A 27978-nucleotide genomic window follows, 5' to 3' on the forward strand; every position below is an offset into this window, starting at 1 on the left:
GATTAGGTCAGGAGAGGATCTGGGGCTACAAACAACTTTCAAATAATAATTATGCATAGAAAGCCCATATAATAATGATACAGTATTCAATAATAAAAAAGGCTCAAGTGTTTGCCTATATCACCGAAGATCTGAAAATGTAGACCACGTAAGATATATCATTTTTCCATTTTCCAACGTGAAAGCTCCAGAAAGTCCTTCATTTCCCACAATTATAATCCCCCAAAAACGTCGATTGATTGGTGACCGGTTCTTTGTAGGCCATTTTGTTTTTGGCCCGGGGCTGTGATGAGTCACCACCACCCGCCAGACGTGCATGAGATGATCAGAAGAAGAGGACGACTTAGAAAGTCTCCTCTCGAGTCAGTTTTAAGATTTGAGAGAAGTGGTGCAAAAATTTGAATGAGACTTTTCGAGTTAACTTTCCATTAATACTAACAAAAAGCATGATGTTGTACAAAAAAAAAAACAATATACTCGGCCAAGATTGATAAAACCCCGGCCCGCCCCTGTCAATAGCAGTAACAAAACCAAAACTTCTCTGTCGTACGTCCTAGTCCCACTACCCAGACACATACTTTCCTCTCTACTTTATTTTAATTTGTAAAGATCCAATAATGCATCTCCGGCCAGCTCTCCTTCACGGCTTCCCCTCTCTATTTAGCCAGCCTCTGCCATATGTTCTTGCCTCGCTCTTTTATATTTTGGGAGGTAGGCATCAAGGCATGCATACAGTATTTTCGAAATTGCTTATATAGTCTTCGTATATTAGTTTAATTGCAACAAAATATACTTCCTTTTCATGTGCTTCATACTTATATTACTATGATTTTCAAGGTTTTCTGGCTATTCATTTTGGTATATAGCTGACCAATATGATATAGTGCAGGTTGGTGCTTCGAAAAGCAGGTTCGATTGGTTGCTTCACTTCCCCTACATCCGGCCGTTCGAGACTTTCACACAATGTCCAGAATACTTGCAATAGTGAGAGACTGGTTTCAAAATTATCTATACTTTTCCAGGGCTACAATATGCATCCAGGGTATTAACTAATCTGACCTTTTTCAGATAATATTGAAGTTCAGAAAAGCAATTTTGAATTATTACTTTACTTCCCTGAAGCATTTTTGGTGTTCAAAATTTCCAGTAGCTTCTGTAATTTCTTCTGTTTCCTTGTGATGCCCTAAAATGTACAGGTTTGGTTTTCAGCCATAGCTTCGCAACCCATGCCATAGTATCTATATTGATAACGTACCTTACGACTATATGGAAGCATCCACATGGTCAGATAGCTATTGTGGTGATGAATGTGCAAGATGGGGTATTAGACATTATGGTGATTATCCTCGCGCATATTCCTCGCACGTACATCGGTTTGTTTACAGTAATTGCAACCACCAATGCTTTATATATTATTGTAAGTATCTTTTGGCTCTTTATTTGGCTCATATCACACGCACGTACAGGCCTTCTTTATTCTAATTTCTTTGAATTTTTGTTTTTGCTTTGGTTATTCCTTTTTGCTATTCTGTTTTAAAGACTTCTTTCCTTGAGCGGGAAATAAGCAACCCACCCACTCATACTAATGATAACACTTTCTTTTAAAGGAAAAGAACTGTTGGTGCCGATTTCGGCATCAACGAGTCAACGGAAGTTCCGTTGAAATCCAAGTGTAAAGTGGTGGGCTTGCTTTCTTGAAGTGCGCCTATCTCTTCCTTCGATTAGTTTGATTATATGTGTGGCCTTGGTCGTCCACCTCTTGTGACTGAAGGTGTGGTCTCGGGCTTCCTTCACCTGGTATTGGGCGTCCAAGCTCCTTTGTTGGGTGAAACTGATAGTTTCGCCTCGGGCTTCCTTCACCTGATATTGGGCTTCCAAGCTCCTTTGTTGGGTGAAATTGCTAGTCTCAACTTGGACTTCCTTCGGCTAATGTTGGGCCTCCACGCTCCTCTGTTGGGTGAAACAGATAGTCTTGCCTCGGACTTCCTTAACCTGATGTTGGGCGTCCTGGCTCCTTGTTGGGTGAAACTGATAATCTCGTGTCGGACTTCCTCCACCTGATATTGGGCCTCCAAGCTCCTTTGTTAGGTGAAACTGATAGTCTCATCTTGGACTTCCTTCACCTGATGTTGGGCCTCCAAGCAGCCTTGTTGGGTGAAACTGATAGTCTCATCTCGGACTTCCTTCACCTGATGCTGGGCCTCTACGCAGCCTTGTTGGGTGAAACTGATAGTCTCTTCTCGGACTTCCTTCACCTTATGCTAGGCCTTCAAGCAGCCTTGTTGGGTGAAACTGATAGTCTCACCTGGGACTTCCTTCACCTGATGCTGGGCCTCCAAGCAGCCTTGTTGGGTGAAACTGATAGTCTCGTCTCGGACTTCCTTCACCTGATGCTGGGCCTTCAAGCAGCCTTGTTGGGTGAAACTGATAGTCTTGCCTCGAACTTCCTTCACCTGGCATTGGGCATCCAAGCTCCTTGGTTGGGTGAAACTGGTAGCCTTGCCTCAGATTTCCTCTACCTGGCGTTGGGCATCCACGCTCCTTTGTTGGGCGTCCACAACCTCTAGTTGGAAGAGCCTCATAGCATAGATATTTTAGCATAGTGTTGGGAGAAAAGAGAGAGCTGAAGTCCCCCTCAGCCTTGTGAAGGCTGCGTATTTATAGGAGAAGAGGGTTGAGGTGGAAAGGGAAAGGCATGGGCTCAATCCCATAAAATCGGGGTGTCAGCCCCCACTCTCTGCTTACTGACGCTCCAAGATGGATTTGACAGAGTTGGTGACAGGTGTCGCCACGTAAACCACCCTTTGTCCTCGAATCACTGTTGACATGACAAGGGAGCCATACTGGGTGTCAGAGCTTGACACGTGGAAAAGTTGGTGAGAGTTGGTCCTTGATGTGTACTACCATGTCTCCTTGACTACGTCCAAGTGTGAGCCTGAAGGTCGAGACTTTAAGCTTGGAAGTCGTGGTCATGATCCTTAGAGGTTGAGGCTTCTAAGCCTTGGGAGTCGAATTCTTGGCCTTGGGGGTTGAGGCTCCTGATTCCTTCGGACTATGCTATTCTAATAGTCAGGTCACGATATGCTTTGACCTCGCCGTCCAAGGTGACAAGTCAATAACATGGTGACTGTCCAAGACCTAAGAGGTGGAGGTCCAAGGTTAAAGACTTGGCATACCATGGTTAGGCATCTTACTAGTCATGGTTATTTTCATCTTAGCATTATCTTTTCTTTCTCGATGAAGGGTTTAAGTGCGTTGAAATGTCAGGGTCTTACGTGGACTTTTTGACATTTCAACGCGTCCTACGTGGAATGGGTTGAAAAGTCAAAAGTCTTTGTCGAACCAAATTATGACATCAACAAGAACATTTATTCAACCAACTTGAAAGTTACAACTATTGGAATGAACGAAATTAGTATCAACATATCTAGACCCATTCATGCAAATCCTCGTTCCTTTCTTCCTAGCTAACCCACAAAAATATTATAAGGAGTTAAACTCCATATCTTTAGACAAAGACTTAATAGCTACTTCAAAAGAATTCACAAAAGAAGGGAACGTACCGGATGCCAACTTCGGGTAAAATGACGCCCTCTCTAAGTCTCTAACATCACAACACAATTAACACACTACCATGCTGCATGCAAAGGCATTTCAATGGAACTATGGCATCTAAAACAATATTCATCGTCTTCAATAATTATCCTCTTACTCAGAGCCTTGCACGGCATATACCCCTCAGTAAAATGTACCATTTTTGAAGTACGTACCTTGTGCTTCCATAGATGCCTAAAAAAAGCTGTCACCCTCAGGTCAGCCAATATCCACTCTTGACTGTGTACTGACGACCATTCTAATTAAAATGCCAAACAACAACATCAGGTGTAGGTGATCTTACCAATGGGATTTTCAAGATAGCCTCCCTCTGGCCACTCTAGCAAAGTATTGTTCCAAAAGTCAATAATCATGCACGCTCCTGATGCAGTGATAAGTGCTTCAACCTTCATCTCCAGGCTCATGCTTGCCCGAGGCAAACAGGCAGTAGCTTGAATTAGTCCAATTCTAGAACCCACGGGTCCTCAACATTTAGGCCTGGCAATAGTGCAGTCACGGGCGGGCTTAATGGGCTTAACCCGTTTTAACCCATTAAGATAACGAGTTGAGCCCAACGGGTTCGCGGGTTACCTGTTGGAACCTATTAAGACCGCTAAGGTTTTTTTTTTTTTTTTTCATTTTTAAATTCTTTTCTAATCAATTACCCATTTTTTTAAAATCCTTTTCCAACCCATTACCCATTGAAACTCTTTTTCATTATTGCTTTGAAAATCAACAAACTCAAAGAAAATCATTAAATCAAACTATCAAAACTTAAATACATATTAGACTCACAATTCTCATAATAGGTGAAATTCAATGTTACTTGAAACTAAAATATTACAAATTCAAAGCAAATCATTAGATGAAACTAAAAAAGTCTTTAGTTGGTGTGGCCTTGTCCGTCCAATGTCAAATCCAACACATCTTCAGTAAGTTGCTCCAAATCAGTTCAGTCTTGGTCTAAATTACACAAAAAGAAAGAGAGGCAAATTAAAATAAATATTCACATGATGAAAAGATAAGAAGCTAACACAATAACCAAGTGATATAGAATTTACCTTTTTTTACCAAAAATCCAATCTCGAGTACATAGCAATGCTTGAACAGTATTAGGCAATAATGAGCTACGGTATTGATCTAGTACTCTACCAGCAGTACTAAACGCAGATTCAGATGCAACCGTAGAAATAGGAATCGTTAGCACATCACAAGCCATATGGAAAAGTATAGGATACCGAAATTGTTCCATTTTCCACCAAGAAAGAACATCCAACTCTTTCTTTCTTTCCAACCTTTCTGCATCAAGATACTTGTGAAATTCATTCTTCATACTTGAAGTTGAACCATTCTTGTAGTTAGCATCAAATTCCTAGACAAAAATAAACCAAACATGCACTTAAATCACAATGAAGCAAGCTACCTACTACAATACAAAGAAGCAAGCTAGGTCATGTTGTCCAAATATCAAACAGTAAGCTACTCACATTCAGTTTGATAATATATAATTCATAGGCATAATTTAATAAAAACAATTTGATGTCTAATAATGAAAAGTAGATGACTAATAATGGTGTTTACCTCCAAAATGGTGTCTTCACCTTCAGTTTGAGAACAACTCTCACTCATGAAACCACTTGAATTATCGGGATTAGACCACTTCTCCACATATACATCAAATAGAGAAAACAAAGTATCAGTGAATTGCTTCAACTGCTCAGAGTTCACAACATAGAGCTTGTTATAGGCCCACTCTACAAATTCCATTTTGTACCGAGGATCCATCACAATTGCAATTCCAAGGATCAAGCTGTAATCCGACCAATATTTTTCAAACTTCATATTCATCTCTAATCCCATTTGTCTCATGAAGCCATCTTGGTGTCTCATGGCTTGTTGAATGTTGTGCTGGATAACAAATACCTTGGGAAAAAATAAATTTGAAGTAGGATACTTGGTTCCAAAAAATAAGAGAGTGACCTCATAGAAATATCCAAGAAATTTAGAAATCTTCTCTATTTTGTTCCATTCATCAAGAGATGGACAACACTTAAAATCAATGTCACTTAATGCAAAGTTAATCAATGCACGACGATAGTAAATTGCAGTATCGAGCATAAGATAGGTGGAGTTCCACCTAGTGGGCACATCTTGTCTCAAGCCTCTTTTACTACCTCTCATTCCCACTTGTACAATACACTCCAAAAATCTTTGCTTCCTTGCCATAGAACCTTTAACGTACTTGATGCAATCACGTACCTTTATAACTGAATGATCAATTGATTTCAATCCATCTTGAACTATTAAATTCAAGATGTAAGCACAATATCGAACATGGAAAAATTTTCCATTTAACAAAAGAAGCCCTCTAAAGTTCAATTGAGTTCTCAATTTCTCAACAAATGAATCATTAGCAGATGCATTATCCAATGTAATCGAAAACAATCTCTTATCAATCTCCCACTCACATATCAATGAATTGATCTTTTCAGCTAGGGCAATACCATTATGTGGTGGAGGCATATGACAAAAACTAAGTATCCTCTTATGCAATTTCCATTCCGAATCAATGAAACGTGTTGTGAGTGTTAAATAACTATCAGTTGCTTGAGAACTCCACAAATCAGAAGTTAAACAAATTCTCCCTTTAACTAAACTTAACAGATTCTAAAGTTTCAACTTTTCACTATCAAATAGCTTCAAAACATGGGCTTTAACGGTATTTCTCCAAGGCAACTTAAGTGAAGGAGAAATATATTGAAAGACAGCTCTGATTCCCTCGTACTCCACAAAACTAAATGGCAAGTCATGCTGAACAATGGCCTCGATTAACAATTCAGAAAACTTTTCATACCGAAATTTTGAAGAACGTGTAGAAGACTGAGGTGACACTACGTTACTCGAACTATAACAAGTATCATGATGACGTAAAATGCTACATGTTCCCGTAATAGAATCACACTTATACACAGCTCTGCACTTTATGCATTCTGCACTCTCTATTTGATCCTCAGTCACAGGCAACTCTTTAAATGATATCCAACAGTGAGAAGTCTTCTTTCGCTTCCTAACCGGAACACCTCTAGCGTGAAGTCTTCTAATCATTCCATGTCCACTTTCTGCCACAGCTTCTCCTCTTTCTCCCATTGTATTAATTGTCTCATCATTCATACTTGTCTGAACACAATCAAGAAAACAATCAATAACATAAATCAAAGCCCAATTGGGCAATATCACAATCCAGTTCACAAAATCACAAGAGAAATTGCATATATCAGACACCCCAATCCTAAACAACAAACAAGATTGAAACTTTGAACACCCATAGGAGGCGATACCTCTAAAGTAAATTTGGCAAACCAAATACAGAGAAGTTACTATTTCTTCCCACCACTAGAATGATTCTAATAATCTCTACTTGAAAACATGCACATTAGAACTCACACTAGCAGTGGCGGATCCAGGAATGAAACTTCGGGCGGGCTTGCGTTTCTTAATAGAAAAAAAAAATTACGGAGAATCTCGACGGTTGAAACCATGTAGTAATGAATTTTGACCGCTTCAATTTTGGCTTAACCTATAAATTAAGAAACTAACTTTCAAAAACCAAAATAAAGGCCACAATCTTACATGCACTGCAGTAAGAAAAAAGAAAAAGAAAGAGAATACCTTGAAAGCAGTAGCTTTGCTCAATTACCAAGTTGATTTCAGCCTTTAAACAATGCTCTCCAAATAGGCTTCGACGGCATCATCAAGATCGCTATAGCTCTTTGCATCTCTGACCAAAAAAAAAAAAAAAAGAAGTAAAATCTAAATAACTATAGCTCTCTGCCCATGAGATCATCATAGATTCATAGTGTAAGCTATTTGCAAAATTAACAGCAAAGATCCATTCCTTCCAACCAAAACTAACAAGAATATTAAAGACTTGCAACGACAAGTCAACAACCTCAAAAAGTCGAAATAGATGCAGCATATCAGTGATATCACCATTACAATAACAACTATCACTCATTTACTTTATTAAGATTAGAAATAAGCCTTCTTCTAAACCATTGTTCCTCACACTGAATTGGAAGGAAGAAGCCATACCACTTTCTTCATTTCGTAAGCAAGTTCCAGTGTTCCACACTTCCACAGAAAAGCACATAAAAAAAATCTTCAATCCACTGCTAAATGACTAAAGCAAAACCCACAAAATTGAAATTGACATCAATTCTTAACCCTAAAAATTGCCCCAAATTGAATTGAATAAATAGAACAAAATTGAATCCTACTTACATTCAATTGATTGATTGCTCAAATTGAAGAAGAAGAGTAGAAGAGAAACTGACTTCGATCTCTGAGAGAAGAAGAGAAGGTGACACTGTCTGACTGTGAGAAACTGAGAAGGACCTTGGAATGAAGCTGCGAAGTAACGAAAGGAATGCAATAGAGAGACGATCATGGTCGGGACTCAGGAGTACTTGGATGGGCTTCACTATGGACTACCCTCAATCAAAAAATCAAAAAAGAAGCATACATCTAATTTTTTTTTTAAACCCAAAAATCTCGGACGGGCTTGAGCCCGCCCAACCCTCTACCTAGATCCGCCGGTGCACACTAGTACGTAGATTCAATAGCAAAAGATAAAAACCAAATCTCTTTTAAGGAATCCAAGGAGGCCGGGAAACCCAACAAGCCCTAATCTGAGCGCATATCTTGGATCAAATTCCAAAAGGGGCTACCGTTCAAAACAGTACATGCATGTCCAATAAAAAAGGCTTAGATTCCCACATAAACAAACCATGGTAGAGTCATTGAGATGAACTCCATGATATAAAGACTTGATTAAAACACCGCAACTGTGCTAGTGCGCTCTCCTCTCTCTCTCTCTCTCTGAAACACTCCAAGGCAAGCCCAGAAATCGATGAGAGGTAACCAGTTTTGCTTCTCTTTCTCTCCTGCTGAATTTTTATGCATGTTGAATCTGCTGCTTCTTATGTTTGAATCTTTCCAACTAATGTTTTAGTTTTCTGACCAAACACCCCCTTGATTACTGTGTTTTCTAGATCTCGTTATCTGTTGAGTTTCTGTTCAGTTTTGGTTCCTGTGTTCAAATTATGTATCTGTTTGAATAATTCGTAGCTTAGTAGTGTGCAATCTTTTCATGTAGAGAAACATGTGGGAATTTATGTGTCTGTGATTATATAGTTGAGAATTGAGATTTAGATAACCATCCAGGATGTTTAAGATAGAAGAAATGGGCTTTTTGGGTTTATTGGGAAAGTGAAGAAACTTAAGAGTTTGTGTTGGTTTGGAGAAAATTGAAGGTTTTGTAATTATGGAATCTCTTAATGGTATTGATAAGTCAAGGGTTTTGGATGTTAAACCTCTGCGTACTCTGATTCGACCTCCAAACTCCAAAGCTAGATTGCAATTTGCAAAACATTAAAACTTTTTATATATATAAGGTCAAATACACATAACCCAGTGCGCAAATCCCAGAAAATACAAACACAATCGTAGGATGAGATTCGAACAATACAGAAAATGCCTTCCTTTCATTATCATCAATTAAGATCACATACGCAAACACCAATATATACCAACCAAGTTCCTCATTTTTCACAACTCAAACCATGAAAGAAAGCTAAGAAAACATAAATGAAACAGAACAAGCATGACTCACCATGGAGCCACCCCAAAGCTGAAGATGAAGAGTTGCAAGAAGTGAAAGAAGCCAAGCTCGTCGGCGAATTCTTTGGCAGCGCTGGCTAAGAGTGGCAGTGTAGAGATGGGTAGAGGGTTCGAGCGGCTAAAGTGGAGAAGAGGAGAGTGAGCTGCGACTGCGAGAGAAGCGAGGGTTAGACACTTAGACTGCTTTTTTCTTCTAACTGGGCTCGATGGGTTCCGTCGTGCAGCCCGTTTCCGCCCGTTAACTAACTGGTTGTTAACGGGTTGGCAGCCTATTAACACGTTAAGTTATTGGTGGAAATAAATAGGTTTTTAGCGGGCGGTTAACGGGTCATTGGCCGAATTGCTAGGCCTACTTAATAACCCTAATTTTGCTACCATTACTGACTCTCCACCTTACTCCTTTCAACAGGAATTCCTTCACCCACATGAACGATCACCACAAGGATGGGTTCTTCCCCGCCCCATTTTCGCCTGCAAAAGCTCACACCGGGGGGCAAGGGTAATATTTAGCTTTAAACATCATAGCAACCAAAGACCTTGGATTAGTGATTAATCTCCACCCTTTTCGCAACCAAGGGTTCGTTGAATCTCGTCAAATCCTTAACACCCAATAACCCTCCACTCTTTGGATAACAAAGCTTCTCCCACTTCCTCTAGTGAATCCGGTCACCGGCCAGAGGTTGCCAAAGAGGTTGTCAAAGACTTTTATTACCCCGAATAAATTTTTATTGGGTATTATTGGGGGGGGGGGGGGGGGGAATAAAACAGAACGCCGGATTTCGATCACCGGTTTGAAGGTTGTCAGAAGTTAGCAAAGAGGTCGTCGAAGACTTTTACTACCCCCCAATAAATTTTTATTAGGGGGCAATAAAAAGAGGCAATAAAGTTTATTGTGGGGGATTAAAAAGTTTATTAGGTATTATTAGGGGGCAATAAAATAGGACACCGGACTCTGATGGTCAGATTCCAACGGCCAGTCACTAGAGTCCCACGAAGTCTCTCTCAGTGACAAAGGAAGAGAGAGCAAAATTGTCCCAAAAATAAATAATAAATAATATTAAAAAATAACTTAATTGGGTATTAGGGCAGAAAATATGTAATTTACTGGATAAGTAGGAAATCTTATAAGATGTTAGGGTAAATGAGGTTAGTGTAGCTTAAATTTGGGTAAATGGACATTTCCCTATTTATTTCGTATAAGTACAACTTGAAAGTCGTGCAATCCACAATTGTCTGTCGCACAGCAAAATAAAAAAGCTATAAGCAGCAAAGAAAAGATGTGAAATAGATAGAGCACCCCTAGCAATAAAAAATTCCATGAATCCACTAATCTCGTTTCACTCGCCGAAATAAAGAAGAGAAACCATTGGTGACAAATAAAAATAAATATGGAGAGATGAGATCCCTCTGCCTTAATCTTAATCCCTGTCATGGTATAATTCTATCAAAAGGCCTCCCTAGCTTGAATAAGAAATGAATAAGTTACGATCCCCACATAATTTAAAATGAAAAAAGACAAATCTGTAAAAGTGAATTGGAATTGGTCTACTCATTTCATTTCATAGTCCATTTATATATGGATAGAATTACAATGGAAATATCAATTACAATAATGATACTAAATGTTGATTGAGTTGTGATTGTAATTCTTTGATTCCTTATTCGTCAGTTACTTTGACGAAGGCACATAATGTGTTTTTTCTTTAATACTCCCCCTTGTGCCAAGTCAAAGATGAAATGGTGCATGAATTGTTGCCTCACTAAAAACCTTGCCAAGTAACAATAAAAACCCTGTGGGACAAAAAATACACCTTGATCAAAGGAAAAGAGCACAACGCACCTTTTATATTTGAGAATGACATGTGTGTGTTAGACTCCCCCTAACGTCTACACCTCCCCCTGATCCTTACATTAATCAAGGGAGTTTGAAAAGTCTTTGCATTCCTATGTTTTTCACATGTTTCTCAAATGTGACCTTAGGCAATGATTTGGTGAACAAATCTCCCACATTCTCCTCAGACCTTCCTTGATTCACTTGAATCTTGAGGAGAGCCTGTTGTTGCTGATTGTAGAAAAACTTTGGCGATATGTGTTTTGTATTATCACCCTTGATATAACCTAGCTTCAACTGTTCGATGCAAGCTGCATTATCTTCATAAATGCAAGTAGGCTCTTCAGTGGTAGAACTCAAACCACTAGTCCCTCGAATATGTGTAATGATAGCTCTTAATCATATACACTCACAAACGGCCTCTTATAGAGCAATGATCTCTGAGTGGTTCGAGGAGGTAGCCACAAGGGTCTGCTTGGTTGATCTCCAAGATATCATCGTGCTCCCAATGGTAAATACATAACCAGTTTGAGAATGACCTTTATGTGGGTCAGAGAGGTACCCAACATCAGCAAACCAACCAAAACATCATTTGGGGTTTCGGTGTAGTGAGTGGCAATTTCGCCATCAACATTTTCTTCAGGGATTGCAGTTCCATCTACGGTCCCTCTTGTCTCTCTGTAAGGAAAGAAAAAGTCTCAAGTCAATGGTTCATTTTAGGTATCGAAAGATGTTCTTGATACCATTCCAGTGACGCTGCGCTGGCGCTGAGCTAAATCTAGCTAACAAGTTCCCTGAGAATGCAATGTCTGGTCGAGTACATTGGGCTAAGTACAATAATGCGTCTATTGCACTTAAATAGGGAATTTCAACTCCCAACACCTCTTTGTCATCTTCCTTTGGACGAAATGGATCTTTTTTAGCATCCAAACTTCGACCAATCATAGGAGTGCTAGCAGGATGCGCTTTGTCCATGTTAAATCGCCTGAGCAACTTTTGGAGATACACAAACTGGTGGATTAATATTCCACAAACTAGGTGTTCTAGTTCACGTCCTAGACAGAATCGAGTTTTCCCAACATCCTTCATCTCAAATTCGGATTTCAAGTAGCTCGCGGTTTCTCTTATTTCATCAAGAGTACCTATTATGTTTATATCATCGACATATACAGCTACAATTGCAAATTTGGAACTTGTTTTCTTTAATACGCAGGGGCATAATTCATCGTTCTTATATCCCTTCACAATCAAGTAGTCACTTAAACGAGTATACCACATCCACCCGGATTGTTTCAATCTGTAAAATGATAGTTTCAACCTAATTGCAAACGCACTCCGTAGTTTAGAGTCACTTGATTTAGTTAATTTAAGGCCATTAGGCACTTTCATATATATCTTTGAATCTAGATCCCCATAGAGATATGCAGTAACCACATCCATGAGCTGCATTTCCAGTCCTTCGGAAACTACCAAGCTAACTAAGTAGCGGAACGTTATAACGTCCATTATGGGAGAATATGTCTCCTTATAGTCAATTCCAGGGCGTTGTGAGAAACCTTGCGCCATAAGGTGAGCCTTGTACCTCAAGATTTCATTCTTCTCATTACGCTTTCTGACAAAGACCCATTTATGGCCTACAGGCTTTACACTTGGTGGGGTTAGCACTACCGGACCAAATACTTGTCTCTTTGCCAGAGAATCTAGTTCTGCCTAGATTGCTTTTTTCCATTTAGGCCAATCTGCTCTTTGTTGACATTCTGCAATAGAGTATGCATCGTGCTCTATGATTTCTTGAGCAACAGTGTATGCAAATACATCATCAATGTGTATGGAAGATCTTTCCATCAACTCATACGCACTCTCATAATCCATTGAGATTTCTTTGTTCTCTGGAATCATTTCAAACATCGGAGCATTTTCCAGTATTGATTCATGGACATAACTATAATCAGAGGCAATCTCATGAGAGAGATTCTCTACATTGATGATTAATGGATCGATTTGTGTCTTACTCGCCCTCTTCATCCTTGGGAGAGTGTCAATCGAACCAAGTGACCTCCCCCTCTTCCTTTGGGGAGCCAAGGCCTCAACCACACCTCCACTAAGTACACAGCCTCTTGTTGGGGACTTCTAACCTTGCAGGCACATTTGCAGCTGGTATATGTGATCTCGTCACTTTTGCGATATCAGTAAACACATCAAGCATCAAATCTGCTACTTCTGAATATAGATTATTCTTTTCACTTCACTTTCACATTGTGAAGTGCGAGGATCAAAATGAGACAGAGTGGGGACAAACCACAACAATTCCTGTCGTTCCTTTGGAAAATCCTTTTTCTTATCTCCCCCTAACGACGGGAAGATTGTCTCATCAAAGTGACAATCCGCAAATTTAGCAGTAAAGAGATTGCCTATCAAGGGTTCCAAGTAGCGGATAATTGTTAGAGATTCATATCCAACATAAATACTTAATCGTCTCTGAGGACCCATTTTGGTGCTCTGTGGGGGCGCAATAGGCACATATATTGCGCAGAAAATGGTTGGCTAGCAATGGGTCTGAAACGAATAAGTAAAGCTGCGTGCAATATTTCAACCCCAGGAAGATATAGGCAAGTTGGTGCGCATAACCAGTGCCCTACCCACTATCTGTAGCCTTTTGATAGTGGCTTCTGCGAGATCATTTTGTGTATGCACATGGGGTACAGGATGCTCTATATCGATCCCAATAGACATGCAATAATCATCAAATATTTTGGATGTAAACTCTCCAGCGTTATCAACCCTTATAGAATTGATAGGGTGATCAGGGTGGTGAACCCTTAAACGTATAATCTGTGCTAGGAGTTTTGCAAATGCACCATTTCTTGTGGACAATAAAGCGATATGTGACCAGTGTGTCGAAGCATCCACCAAAACCATAAAGTACTTGAATGGTCCACATTTTGGATGGATAGGTCCACAAGTATCTCCTTGTATCCTTTGTAAGAATGAAATGTTTTGTTTTGTGTCTTTAGCATAGGAAGGTCTCGATCCTGTTTTTGCTAAAGAGCAGGCTTTGCAAAACGAGTGATGTGCCTTTGAAATAGTAAATGAGGCATAATGGGTGGGAGGTAGTGCTTCTGGTACTTCAGAAGGCAATGGCTGCAATTGAGCAGTACTAGGACCGACACCTCGCAGTGTGGCGAATTTTTATACCATTTTATTTTTCACTCGAAATAAGGGATGTCCATGTGAGTTCTTTAAAATACAGATCATCATGTCACGACCAGGGTGCCCTAGGCAGTCATGCCAAAACCTGTATGAGTCAGTGTCCCATATTTCATTGTTGGTGACAGCATAGGATTCAATGATCCGAATAGTAGCGAGGTACAGTCCACTAGATTGACTCATTAGTTTCTCTAAAATGCGTTTCCTTCCACATTCATTAGAGGTAATATAAAGGTATTCAGTTTCATTCTCACAGTGTGTTTCTACATGATAATCATTGGCACGAATATCTTTAAAACTTAACAAGGTTCGATTAGCTCTTGGTGCATACAGAGCGTCTGTGACATTAAACATTGTGCTGTTAGGCAACAAAAATTTGGCAGTTTCTTACCCTTTTATTACTTGTGAGGATCCAATCATCGTAGTCACAGAGGAATTATATGCTATTAATTCAATGAATAATTGTCTATTCCTTAATATGGTGTGGGTAGTCCCACTATCCACTAAGCACTCAAGTTCTCCTCGATTCATTCCTACAAGTAAATAGGAGGTATTATTAATTAATTTGAAAAATATATCTCATATTCTTTAGAGTATTTCTATTTAGAATGATAATCTTTTCATTCTAATAAATTTTTTCTTTTCTAGATATATTGCTTTACATCTAAGGCTGGCCTGAGTCGGTTCTACGGTTTTAAATCCAGAACCGAAATAGAACTGAAATCGGTTCGGGTATGTTGATTTTTGTATCAAGAACCGAAATAGAACAGAACCGACCATTCTCGAGTCGGTTCCTCGGTATTTCGGTTCCAAACTCAGTTCGGTTTCACACTCGGTTTTTCAGTTTTTCGGTTCCAAGATCGGTTCGGTTCCACTATCGGTTCCTCGGTTTTTCCATATAGACAGACTGTTTTTCAGCCTTTTCTAGTCTCCAGCTTCTAGTTTTCCTGATTTCCATACATACATTCAAATGATTCAATATTGCAAATACCATTCACTCATAAAACTCAACATTATCTACAATCTACATATTCAACAATCAACATCAACATAACAAATTAGAAATTCAAAGTCTCCTACTGAAACAAACCTAAAATTGAAATAGTTCAACATCAACATCAACATTCAACATCAACAATCAACATCAAATTGAGCAATTCAAAGTCTCAAACTGAAACAAACCAACTAAAATTGAAATAGTTCATGAATGATTCAATATTTCATTGAAGTGCATTACTGCAAACAATCAAACATTTCTAGCATGGCTTCCTCAGTTCCTCTTCATCAATGCAACAAGGCTTCCAGCCTTCCATCAATAGATTCAATACCAAATCTGCATACAAAATAACAAATCTGCATTCAATGATATTAGGATAATTTAAAAAAAAAAATTTGAACTTCAAATGAAGCAAAAATGTTCAGACCTTTATGCATCCTTGATTGTTGATGAATTGCATCATTTTTTATGCCTTTTCTTCTTGGTTGTAGGGGGAGAAGCCGAAGCCTCAGAACTCTTGGTTGTTTTGCCACTTGGGGCAGATGCAGATGCAGCATCAATAGCGTTCTTGGCCTTCTTAGCTTTCTCTCTATCCTCTTTTTCATGGTCTGCACGATGTCAAAACTCAAAACAGTCAATCTCATATAAATTGCCCAAAGTTGTTGTACCAGTTTCAAAAATAGTAAACTAAAAACATCAAAAATACATACTAGCTTCAATTTGTTCGTATGACTCTATTTCCTCCATAGTTGGAATGTACTCCAATCCCATAATAGCATCAGCCTTCAACCAATTTTGTAGACATATCAATTTTTCAACTGTTTTTGGGTTTAAAGAGCTTTTGTATGGATATATTACCCTTCTCCCAGTGCTGAAACTTGACTCACTCGCAACTGTTGACACTTGTATGGCTAATATATCTCTAGCCAATGATTGCAAGTTGGGATATTTACCTCCATTCAGCTTCCACCAATCCAAAATCTTCCAATCATCATTTTCAGCAGGTTTTTCTATAGGGTCCAGCAAATATCTATCAACTTCATGTCCCACCACAACATCATTATTCTGTTCAAGCTGCCTATTCCAGTCTTCTTGCATAACAGCCCTCTTCCCACTAAGAATCCTTGCTTTGCTTCTAGTCTTACTAGTACCTGTTGCACTAGTACTTGGATCTTTACCTTTGGTCTTGGTCTGTCCACTATGTGAACCATTAGACTGCCCATACAAGTCACACAACTCTACCACAAGTTGCTTGACTTCATCACATTTCTTCTTGATCTCCCAATCACACAAATTCAACATTGTATCACACAACCAACTAATGTTCCTCAATTTATACCTAGGATCTAAGACCAAAGCAACTAGGAAGAGTTGGTTCAAGTGATCTAAGTTCCCAAAATACTTGGAATATTTGGCCTTCATCTTAACTGCCATGTTGTACAAGACGTTGTCTGCTTCACTTGAATCAGGCCCTACCCCAATAGAACTGAGATCTTCAAGCTCTGCTTCAATAGTAACAATATCATGGAATGCCTTGTGTGCAGTGGGGGTAAGTGAAGCACTAACATTAAGGGTCACATCGTAGAAGACTTTCAAGAACTTCACAAAAACTGCTGCATTGTCCCAATCTGCATCACTTGGTGGCCCTACCCTTTTTACAGGCACTTTCTTCTTACTCTGATTTTCAGTTTCATCATCATCTTCATCTTCCTCATTTTCATCAAAGTACCTTTTGTACCTTGAATCCTCCTCATCCTTCCATTTTTCAAATGCTTTTTTTAACTCCAAAGCTGTGTCCAACATAAGAAAGGTGGAATTCCACCTTGTTGGAACATCTAAGATGCAAATGTTATTGCATTCAACTTTCTCCTGCTCTACACAGCTTTTAAATTCATCCAACCTTGCACCCGAACTTCTAACGTATCTCACAGCATTCCTTATGCTAGCCACTGACCTCTCCATCATATTCAGTCCATTCCTCACAATTAGGTTTACAATGTGAGCCAAACATCTCACATGCATAAACTTACCTCCACAAATCAATTTTGTGTCCCAATTGCACATTTTCTTCCTAAGGTAATCAATGGCATGCTTATTGGCAGAGGCATTGTCAACAGAAATTGTTAAAACCTTATCTATTGACCAATCAATCAAACACTTCTCCAAGATTTTTCCTATGGCTACACCAAGGTGGTTTGGAACCACACAAAAAGCAAGCACTCTTTTGTGCATCTGCCATCCCCGATCAATAAAATGGGCAGTAATTACCACACAATGAGACTTCAATTCCCTCCTCAACTCCTCCTTCTTGGCATCATACATGCCTAGGAAGGTTTTGACTATGACTTTCCTACATGGAACTTTAAACAAGGGCACATCAACACTGCAAAAATACCTAAAACCCGGTTTTTCAATGAAACTAAATGCAAGTTCATCGACAACTATCATATGAGTTGTAGCTTCCACACAATTATCTTGTGACTAATTCACACTAACCAAAGTACTCCCACCTCTTCTACCATCACTAGTCAAAACCTGTTGGCCGGATTCTACATTAACTCTACCAGGGTATCCCTTACACACTATCTCAATGTGTTTCCTAAGAGAAGATGTACCATTTTCATATGAATTACATGCCTAATGAGTCGGACAATACTTACATTGAGCTCTCTTAGTATGGCCAACCACTTTCTCCACTCCATCGATAGTCTCAATTAAAGGATGATCCTCCTTCGTGAAGTGATCCCATACGTTCGATCTCTGCTTGCCTTTCTTCTTCTCTCCTCTTTTTCTCTTGTCAACAGAGCTCCGAGCAGTAGAAGCTTTGGTTGCTTTGGTCGGTTTTGGAGCAGCTGCTACTTGTTCTGCAGCGGGGTTCTTGCTTACAAGCACAATGTCATTGCAAGCGGATGGTTCGTCACTGGAAGCAGATGGGTTAGAGGAGCTAGCAGATGTTGCGGACATGGAAGTAGATCTCAAAGGCAGCAAGCTGCAAGCATATGTACAACCTCAATATTTCCTGGCCTGAAATGAAGACGACAAGCAATTTTGTTTAGCAATATTTCCTAGCCTCAAAACAGATGCAAATATCTTTTTTTCATTAACAGTTAACAAAGCACAAAACTGAGCAAAACAGAGCAACAGAGCACTAGCAGTAGTAGCAGTCATATAGTAGCAATAGGTTCTTCTATAATCTATACCGCAACAAAGCACTCAAAAGAAAACCCATTTACCAGTTCACCTCAAATGCATAGTAAATACAAAAATGCCTTGTTCGCAATTCTCAAACCATCAATCCCACACAGTCCAATCAATCCCACAGAAAATGAATATCAAATTCTATACAATTTGAGAAGACCAGAAATGGATAGAGAGAAAACTACCTTTAAAAACTGGGTTTACTGCTCTAGGTACATGCTTCTTCTTGTTGAAGCCATGGCGGAAGAATGAAAGTCAAGTGTCTCAGAGTTTTGGCTGCACAGAATCTAAAAAAAAAAAAGCAGATTAGGTTCTTCTATATCCACATGTCAGGTAGCAACCATAAGTGGGTGTTTGAATACATCTGATGCATAACATATAAGTTCATAATTCTATTTACATAAAAAGTAATTGATACTCCTCAAAGTGGTTTTTGATTTGATTTGATGCAAGCTAACTGGGGCTTTTTATGGGCACCCAAAAAAAAAAGTGGTCCTGAGGTTGATAAGGTCTTGCAAAGAATACAAACTATATAAGCAACATATACAGTTAAAAGGACATAGAATTAATAAAGATAAATAATCAAGTACTGTGAACCTGATATGGATCTCACAGATATTTACTTATATGAATTTTAGGGCTTAGTGGTAGGTGAATCATGAAAAGGTGCATATATGGACTTTGATTCCTCATGATTCCCTCATGATTTCCAGCTCGTGATGCACATCCCCCAAATGCATATCATATTACATCCCTACCCACCACAATTTTTATATGATCTTTGTGAATTATCAAAGTACCAACCATGACCAAGTAATTGCCTAATCAAATCTAATAAATGGGTTGCCAAATTAACCACATAGGATTCCAAATTCAACCAAGTAAAACAAAACGCAGTAAGCAAAAACTATCAAAAATTGAAACTTTGAAACAAACAACAAAGTTTGAATTTTTATACCACAAATCTTGATGGGTGCTTCAAGCTCTAACAAATTGGGTTGTTGCAAGAAGATATCTTTTGAGGCAGAGCAGAGTTGTCGGATCTCGGACTCCGATAGCTGCACGCATGTATCTGCTTTCCGGGTCGGCATCGGACTTCAAGAAGATGGCTAAAGATGTCATCAATAACCGATTGGTCCATTAGTCAAACGCCTGAAGTCAACGGCTATGGAAAATAATTGAAAGACTAAAACTTGAAGAGAGAAGAAGAAGAAGAAGATGAAGGAGAAGAAGAAGAGAGGGAGTGAAAGAAAAGCATGAGACTGGGATCCAGACTTACATTGATGGAGGTCGAAGACGGGGTTGCATCAACCAAATCGCAGATGGCTAACAGCCCATCACAAATCGAAGACGCAATGGTCTTGCTCGTCGGGGCTGCATCCGATCTTTGAGGGCAATCGTCTTGCTCGTCTGGGTTAGAGAATGGAGAGTTGGACACACAGAGAGTGAGGCAGTGAGCGATAGAGACTAGAGAGAACTAGAGAAATTTTAGGGTTTTGAACTTTTGATCGAATGGATAGGAGTTAGTCAGATCAGATGTTGGCGCAGGATCAAATGAGAATGAGTCTATTTTACAGAAATAAGCTCGGCCCTAATATCCACTTATACACTGATATCTGTATTTCGGTTCCAAAGGGGTTTTAAAAACAAGAACCAGAACCGAACTGATAAGACTTCATCAGGAACTGAACCGAGAAAAATGTAAATACATATGCCCTAAAACCGAACATAACCGGGTTTTTCGGTATGGTTCGGTGCGGTTCCTTCGGTTTTACAGTTCGCCAGGCCAGCCCTATTTACATCTGTATAGTGCTATTTCGAACCATATAAATATGTGTAGTAAATAAATTCAAATAAACTCAATGCTTCAGAATAAAATCCAAAATTTATTAATAAGCCAATGATAATCAAATCAAGGTCTTGTTCAGAAATCTATTTCATCAAATCATTATTTAAAATAAAATTTAAGATCAAGCAATAGTCTAATTAATAAAAATAAGACATTATGCCTTCACAAATGTCTTTGGAAAATAAAATAAAGCAGATCAGTCAAAATCTGAAGCATTCATTGACTAAACAAGTTCCTTATTGCCACTGAAGTCTGCAATTGTGAGGTTGACATCTGGGTCATGGACTTCTTCTTCCATATAGTGAGCCTCTTGTTCTTTAGACTCCCTATACCTCTTGTAAGTGGCTGCAACTCTGTTGCTTGCTTGGCAGTTCTTGTACCAATGCCCAATGACTCCACACCTATAGCATGGTTCATTGCCAACTCTTTCATGTTTGACTGAAGAGTTCTTAGGTGCCTTTTGCATCTTGTTTCCATGACCACTAGACCCAGCACCACCATCTCTGCGCCATACATTGGGAGGGCCTCCACGGCCCATACCACGACCCCACGTCCCTTGCCACGTGGTGCATTGTTGCCACATGGGTAGAGATTAGCACGTCCAACCCCCTTTGCTTTGGGGTTCTTTCCACCTTTTTCTTTGCCATAATTAGCCTCGGGAATTTTCTTTGTCCCAACAGGCCTGGCATTGTTGTTCAAAAGAACCTCATTATGCCTCTCAGCCACTTGCAGTAGGTTGATCAACTTATTAAAGGTTGTGATTCTTTTGTTGTCATACTCCAACCTATACTGGTTTGCAAGTATAAGTGCTGAAGTAGGAAAAGTGGAAAGAGTCTTTTCGATCATGTCATTTTATGTGAGTTCCCTTCCACAGAAATTGAGACGTTCCTTGAGACGCAACATGTCCTTGTTGAGTCATTGACCCTTTTGTAGTCAAGTAAGCGGATTTCATTCCACTGAACGGTCCGTTCTGGGAGTAAAGTGTCATAAATGTTCCCAAAACGTCCCTTAAGGGCATCCCATAGTTCTTTAGGTGTCTTCAACTAAAGGTACTCTCAGCGTAGGCTAGGATCAATATGTCGCCTTAGAAACATTAAGGCATTTGCTTTCACCTTATTAGACGGTACATCGTCATTGGGGTCGGTAATGGTGGTTGTGTAGTCTTTTGCCACAAATGCAGTTTCCACATCTGAAACCCAACAATGGTACTCGAGTCCTTCAGAGTCCAAGATGTCAAATTCAGGTCGAGTTGGATCAGCCATCTACATAAACAAGAGAGAATATATAAATTACGCAATCATAACGACATACACGTTAATTATTTTCCAAAAATATGAATTAGATTTCAAGACCAAGATTCATAATGGTCACATTTTTTTTTTTTTGATGCTATGTGAAAATGCTTTATCACGGTAAGTATGTATTTATAATGCACATGAATTTTCATTATCATGGCAAAATGCAATCTATGTATAGCATTCTTAAATAAGAAATAGGGTGGTTCTAGTTGGATCTCCAAATTCGATATTTGGACCTCCAACTTTTTTCAATTATTAATAGACTTTGTCAAGTCATATGGAAAGACAAATAAGGACAAAGTGAGAAAAATGAATGAAAAAAAAAATTACTCTTACCTCCCCATATATAACATTCAATTAAATTATTTTTTTTTTCTTCAGAATTTCCTTATATTGCCATATAGTTTTATAATTTACCTAAACAATTAAGTAACAACAATAATTTCTATACATGGCCCATCATAGTAAATTCAAAACAATCTGATTTGGAATTTTCTTAAACTAAATTAATTGAATATTATGATATAGTTATTACTCAATCTTCCAACCCAAAACCCTTGAAATCCTTCTTTTAGCAAATTCAAAGTGATTCTAGCAACATATCAAGATCAAGAACCAATCCTCTGTTTAATTTTGGTGGAGGAGAGACACACTCATAAGAGAGCAATATCATGTGGTTTTGATTCATTCTTCTTTTCGTGGTTGAAGATAGAGATAAAAAGTAGAGTAACAGATTAATGTATCTCATGTTCAAGGGTGTTTTGGTAAAAATAAGGAGGTCTACTTAGCTTTTCAAGTATTATAAAAAGTAAATTAGAGGTGTACTAAGTATAGGAGGTCCAAATAGCAAATTTGGAGGTCCAACTAGAACCACCCTAAGAAATAACCATAGCACATAAGAAAGAATAAAACATAGCATATATAAAAATAAATTACATGGCATGCTCAAATTTCACAAATATACAACAATATATATGCTAGACATAATAATAGCAATAATATATCATGCGTAAAATAAAATATAAACAATAGCATAATATATATATATATATATAAAGGCATGCGTAGGAATAATTATATAAGCGTAGATAAAATAAAAACATGCTCAAAATTTCATAAATAATAAAAACATAAACAATAAAATATAAGGCATGCTTAAAAATAGTAAGTATAAATAAAATTCACATGCTTTAGATTCCACAAATATATATCACATATATAAGCAATAATATAGCATGCTCAAAAGTTCTAATGATAAACAATTAAATATACCGGAGTATGAAATTAAATAAATAAAAAGAGAACATACTTGGTTTCGAGAAAACAAAACAATCCTAGCGCACATGCGTATTGATGCAAGCATGCGTAGCGATGTTTTTGGGCTTGAGAAAAACTGGGCTGCTTCCTCTCTCTTTTCAGCAGTACGTGGGCCACGGGCCTTGTTCTTTTTTTTTCCTTTTTTTTTTTTCTGTCTGGGCCGCAAGACTTTCTTTTTTTTTTCTTTGGGTCGGGTCACCTCTTTTTGCTTTTTTTTTTTTTTTCCTTTTTTTCTCTCCCTTCTTTGCATCTTCTTTCCTCTCTTTTTCTCTCTTTCTGGTTTGCAGATAGGTTGGGTAGAAGGGAAAATTTCCAGTAGGGCTGCTGCGTCAGGGCGTTGCAGCAGGGGCTGGGCCGTGTGTGCTCTAGCATGTAGGGCGAGCGTCTGGGCGGGTGGGCGTGCTTGCGTGCAGGCAGGTGGGCGGCGCAGGGGCTAGGCAGAGCCGGACCTGACGTGAGGCCCATGAGTCGGCCATCTCAAGCCTAGTGTCTCGTCCGGCCTAATTTTTTTTCTAAGGGTATTTAAAAAAATTATTGAGTAAATAAAATATAAGTCTTTGTAAGTTGCATTCCTTTCTTTTAGGCCTAGGAAAGTTATATATTTATTTTTCTTTTCAATTGTTTTTATTTGTAGATATTCTTTTGGCTATTTTTTTTTTCTTTTCTATAATAAATGCAGACCCATTTTTATTTTTCGTCTCAAGCCTCAAAATTTCAAGTCTAGGCCTGGGGCTAGGTGAGGCTTTTGGTTGCAGCAGCAGTGTGTTGCAGCTGGGTTCACGGCCGGAAGAAAGATCCGGAGGGCAGGAGGCCGGAAAAATGTCGGACGAAGGATCTTGAGGGGCCGGGTGTGCTGGACAAGGAGCTGGGCTGGAGGCCAGTGGGACTGGCAGTCGGGCTGAGGTCGGTCTGGCCGGTGAAGTGGATGGGGAAGAAGAAAGAAAAAAAATTCTCTGGGGTTTTTTGTTTTTTTTTTCTCGACGGGAAGAAGAAAGAAACTAGAAAACTAGGATTTTTTTTTTTTGGCTATTGGCTCTGACCGTGCTGATAACGTGTAAAAGTGAACTGGACTTGGTCTACTCATTTCATTTCATAGTCCCTTAATAGGGCTGTCAATGGGTCGTGTCAGGTTGGGTTCGTGTCGGGTCAAGGTATTTATCGTGTTGCAGGAGACAAACCCAAACCCAACCCATTTAATAATCGTGTCAAAAATTTAAACTCAAACCCAACCTATTTATTAAACGGGTTATCCGTTTCCAACTCGCTTAACCCATTTAATAAATAGGTCGTGTCATGTTAAACAAAATGACTCATTTAAGGGTTAACAATGCAACCCATTTAACTACAAAAATGCATAAATTGATTAAATTCACTAAAAACTCCACAAGACGAAGAATGTAAATAATTATATATAATTCATAAATAATTAAATCCAATGATTATAAAGCAAAATATTTTAAATTGTCTAATTCTATGATCAAATACTCCCAACATCCAAAATTTCAAGATGAAGTATAGCATAATCGGGTTATACGGGTTCACTTCATGTTGGTGAGTTGACTCATGGTCAACTCATTTATTAAATGGGTCATAGTAGGTTGACCCACGACTGACCTGCTTTTTAATTGTGCGGGTTCAACCCGCTTTATTTCGTGTGGGTTTCGAGTCGTGTTATCAGGTCGTGTCGGAATTGACAGTCCTAGTCCCTTTATATAGGGATAGAATTACAACGGAAATATCAATCACAATAATGATACTAAATGTTGATTGAGCTGTGATTGTAATTCCTTAGTTCCCTTTTCATCAGTTACTTTGACGAAGACACATTATGTGTTTTTTCTTTAACAAAATCTGTCGGAAAAATCAATCACCTCCATCATTCCTTTTTTTTTTCTTAAAAAAAAAAAAAACCCCACCACCCAATCATACACTTCAGCCATATCCAACTTTATTACCACCCTTTGTCTACTCTTTCAACCTCTTCGCTTGAGACAATGAATCGTCTCAAAGCTACAATAATTCATAAGTAAATTAGTGACAAGTGGCTCCTGATGTACTATTGATATTGTCCTAATTTAACCGCCTATGAGGTGTTGAGTTTTATTCAAAAGATTTCAGTACAATTGGAAGTGATGATTCTCCCACTTATAAATTATATTTTCTTTTGTCAATTTCCTAACATAGAATTTTCTCCATTCTCCAACAATAACATTGTCATGGATTAAACCCCAGGGAAGAAACGAACTTCGAATTTCTGACACCACATCCAGCAGAACTCTTTCAACCAATTAGCTAAAACTTTTGGAATCAGTTTATATACAATGTTACAAAGGCTAATCGACCTGTACTCCGTCGCCGTCTTCGGACTTGTGACGAATGAGGAAAACAATATAATGATAAATTGATGCCCCCATACCATTACCATTTAGAACATCAAAGCACAATATAACATTATAACCACTGTTAACTTAAAGATAAAACCTGAAGATCATACAATTGCATATTAGATAAACACAACAGACATACAAAACAACGATAACACATCAATCATGATACAAGTGTATAAAGAAAACAATTTGTGGACGTCTTGCAAGCTGAAGACCAATACCAGCTTGTGATGAAAAGGAGGCCATTGCTGAAGAACAAGAATTTCTGAAATAACAAGAGCTTCTGTGATTCTCTCAATAACTCGCAACTATCTATAAGGCTAGATTACCTGAATGCTCGTAACAAGAGAGGTCACAGGGACCTTGTTTATAGAGTGAACAGATCAATTAGAGTCCTCCCCATAAGAGGCTAATGTATTCTATTCAAACTGCTACGTACACTATATGTTTATCTGATGATATTTACTTGGTTACCAAGTTATTTGGACTTCTTCTTATGTTTTTGAGATTCTTATCACAAACACAATTATACAAAGACGAGGAATCATAGTTCATCTCGGATAACTCATGCTGCAAGTTATAACACGTTGTCATATCCAAAGAGAATTGTATTCATGTTCAACTTTGTTCTTACGACCACATCATCACCCACCATTCTCCAAAATCTCTAATAAAATAATGTTGACTTACAATCTGGCCCAAGTGATCTCGTTTCCTCCACATGTTTTACCGCAACCTCCACCTCCCCTCAAGTGAAATCGTTACACAAAAAACCTGCTGGTTGTGAGATACATGAGAATTTACTACACCAAAAACTTCAGCCCACAACTCCCCTCCTCCAGTTCAAAATAAATTGCGAAAATTATATGTGAACTCCATTACAATCTACTCCGGAATAAGACGTCATTGTCCCTGTCTCTATATTTAGCAAACTGATGGAAATATCGGGTATGTTTTTTGTGATCAGTTATATATTCTTGTTGCAGGGGCTTCTTCTGTTATGGCTTTCTGCTGAGTATATGAGCGAGGGTACTGCAACTAGGGTATTCTATGGAGCTATGGTACTAATAACATTAGGCGAAGCTGGGCGGTGGGCTGCTTTGCAAGAATTTCTGGATGAACAATATTCAAGAGAACAAAATCATGCGGAACGCACATATGATGAAAACCTGGATAAGAAAGATGCTTTGTGGATGCTTCCTTGGTTTATAGGTGCAGTGATTCCTCTTTTCCTTTTAAAAACAACTTGGCCACAAATATTCATGATATCAACAATTGCAATGGCGGTTTCTTATTTAGGGTTCTTGTTGGGCTTTCGTTATTATTTCACATACAATATGACTAATACTGAACAAGGCCAAGATGCTCGCCCAGAAGAAGTCAATCATCTAGAACAAGCACCAAGAGTCCCTGAACAAACAAGGTCAGGAAATGTATGGAGACTGATAAATATATTAAGGAAAGATGAACGTTTTCTCATAGAAGCATTAGCTATATGGTTAGCCTTCCTCCTTGCATACGGTGTTGTAAATGCAGCAGGAAGCACGTTTTTTTTTCAACAAATGGATAACTTGGATAACCCTTTCGATAACTATGATCCTGCAGTCTATTTCAATGTGTTTGCCTCATTTTCAAAGTACTTGATCTCATTTCTCTGGAACTTAATTCCAAGGAAATGGAAACCATCGCGGCTGAGGATTTGGTGCGGAATGGCTTGTATTGTGCTTTGTTGTCTTGTTGCTTCGCAAGTTGAGAGCCACAGGTTAAACACTTCTTCAAATACGAGCATATTTTGGTTGGTTCCTCAGTTCTTCTTACTGGGAGTCATGGAAGGCCTAGCCATTTATGGAATGATCGATTTTCTTGTTGATCGAGTGTCTGAAGTTGATAAAGTGATGGTCGCATATTATGGATCCCACACCACTGACTTGATCATAGGTATTGGAAAAATACTTGTTGGTCTCAGTGTTTTGGCGTTCAGAGGAAGCTGGTTTGATGACAACAACTTAGATGCCAGTCATCTTGATAAATATTACAGAGCATTAACAATCTTAACTTCTGTTGTCTTCTTCTTCCACTGTTGTATCGCCTTTTACTATTACACTAAGGAAGAATTACAAGATGAGACGCCTTCATCGGTGACAGTTGAGATGGTAAATAATCAGTCACAACCAGAGCTCAACCTACCGCGGCATAATGTTGATAATGAATTTACCAAGATGCTTGATGAGACAGTTGGAGGACCATCTGATACATATGGGTAGTTTGAATAGTTTAGGGTTAAAAGAGAATTAATTTCGTATCAGCCGAGTTTAATAATCCTCCTATGTTGTGGTCAGGTCAGAACTGCTTTAAGTTCAGCTATAATATATAACTGAGTGTTTGGTAAATTGTTTTCTAGAAGTGTCATGTGTATGAAAAACAATTTCAAATTATCTGTTAAACTCTATGTAAGTAGTTTCTTAGTTGTGCGTTACCAAAATAGAGATATATACTTTTTTGTTTTTTTTGAAATGATAGAGATATATACTTAAATTGCATGCTTCTAATAATAGTAACTACTTACATACAACTAAGTATATATGTCTAGATGAATTCTCGAGACACATTGCCTAGATGAA

General features: G+C 38.6%; 1 protein-coding gene across 1 annotated transcript; it reads left to right on the forward strand.

Annotated features, from left to right (window-relative positions):
• Nucleotides 1–624: 624 nt before the first annotated feature.
• Nucleotides 625–27823, forward strand: LOC112194745 (protein NRT1/ PTR FAMILY 5.13). The gene is made up of 4 exons (XM_024334967.2): nt 625–711; nt 890–1042; nt 1197–1417; nt 26344–27823. Exons 2-4 carry the CDS (start codon nt 964–966, stop codon nt 27619–27621), a joined length of 1578 nt encoding a protein of 525 aa, XP_024190735.2. The 5' UTR covers nt 625–711; nt 890–963; the 3' UTR covers nt 27622–27823.
• The last annotated feature ends 155 nt before the right edge of the window (nt 27824–27978 follow it).

The sequence above is a fragment of the Rosa chinensis genome, chromosome 3, assembly GCF_002994745.2.
Source record: "Rosa chinensis cultivar Old Blush chromosome 3, RchiOBHm-V2, whole genome shotgun sequence".
Lineage (NCBI taxonomy): Eukaryota > Viridiplantae > Streptophyta > Magnoliopsida > Rosales > Rosaceae > Rosa > Rosa chinensis.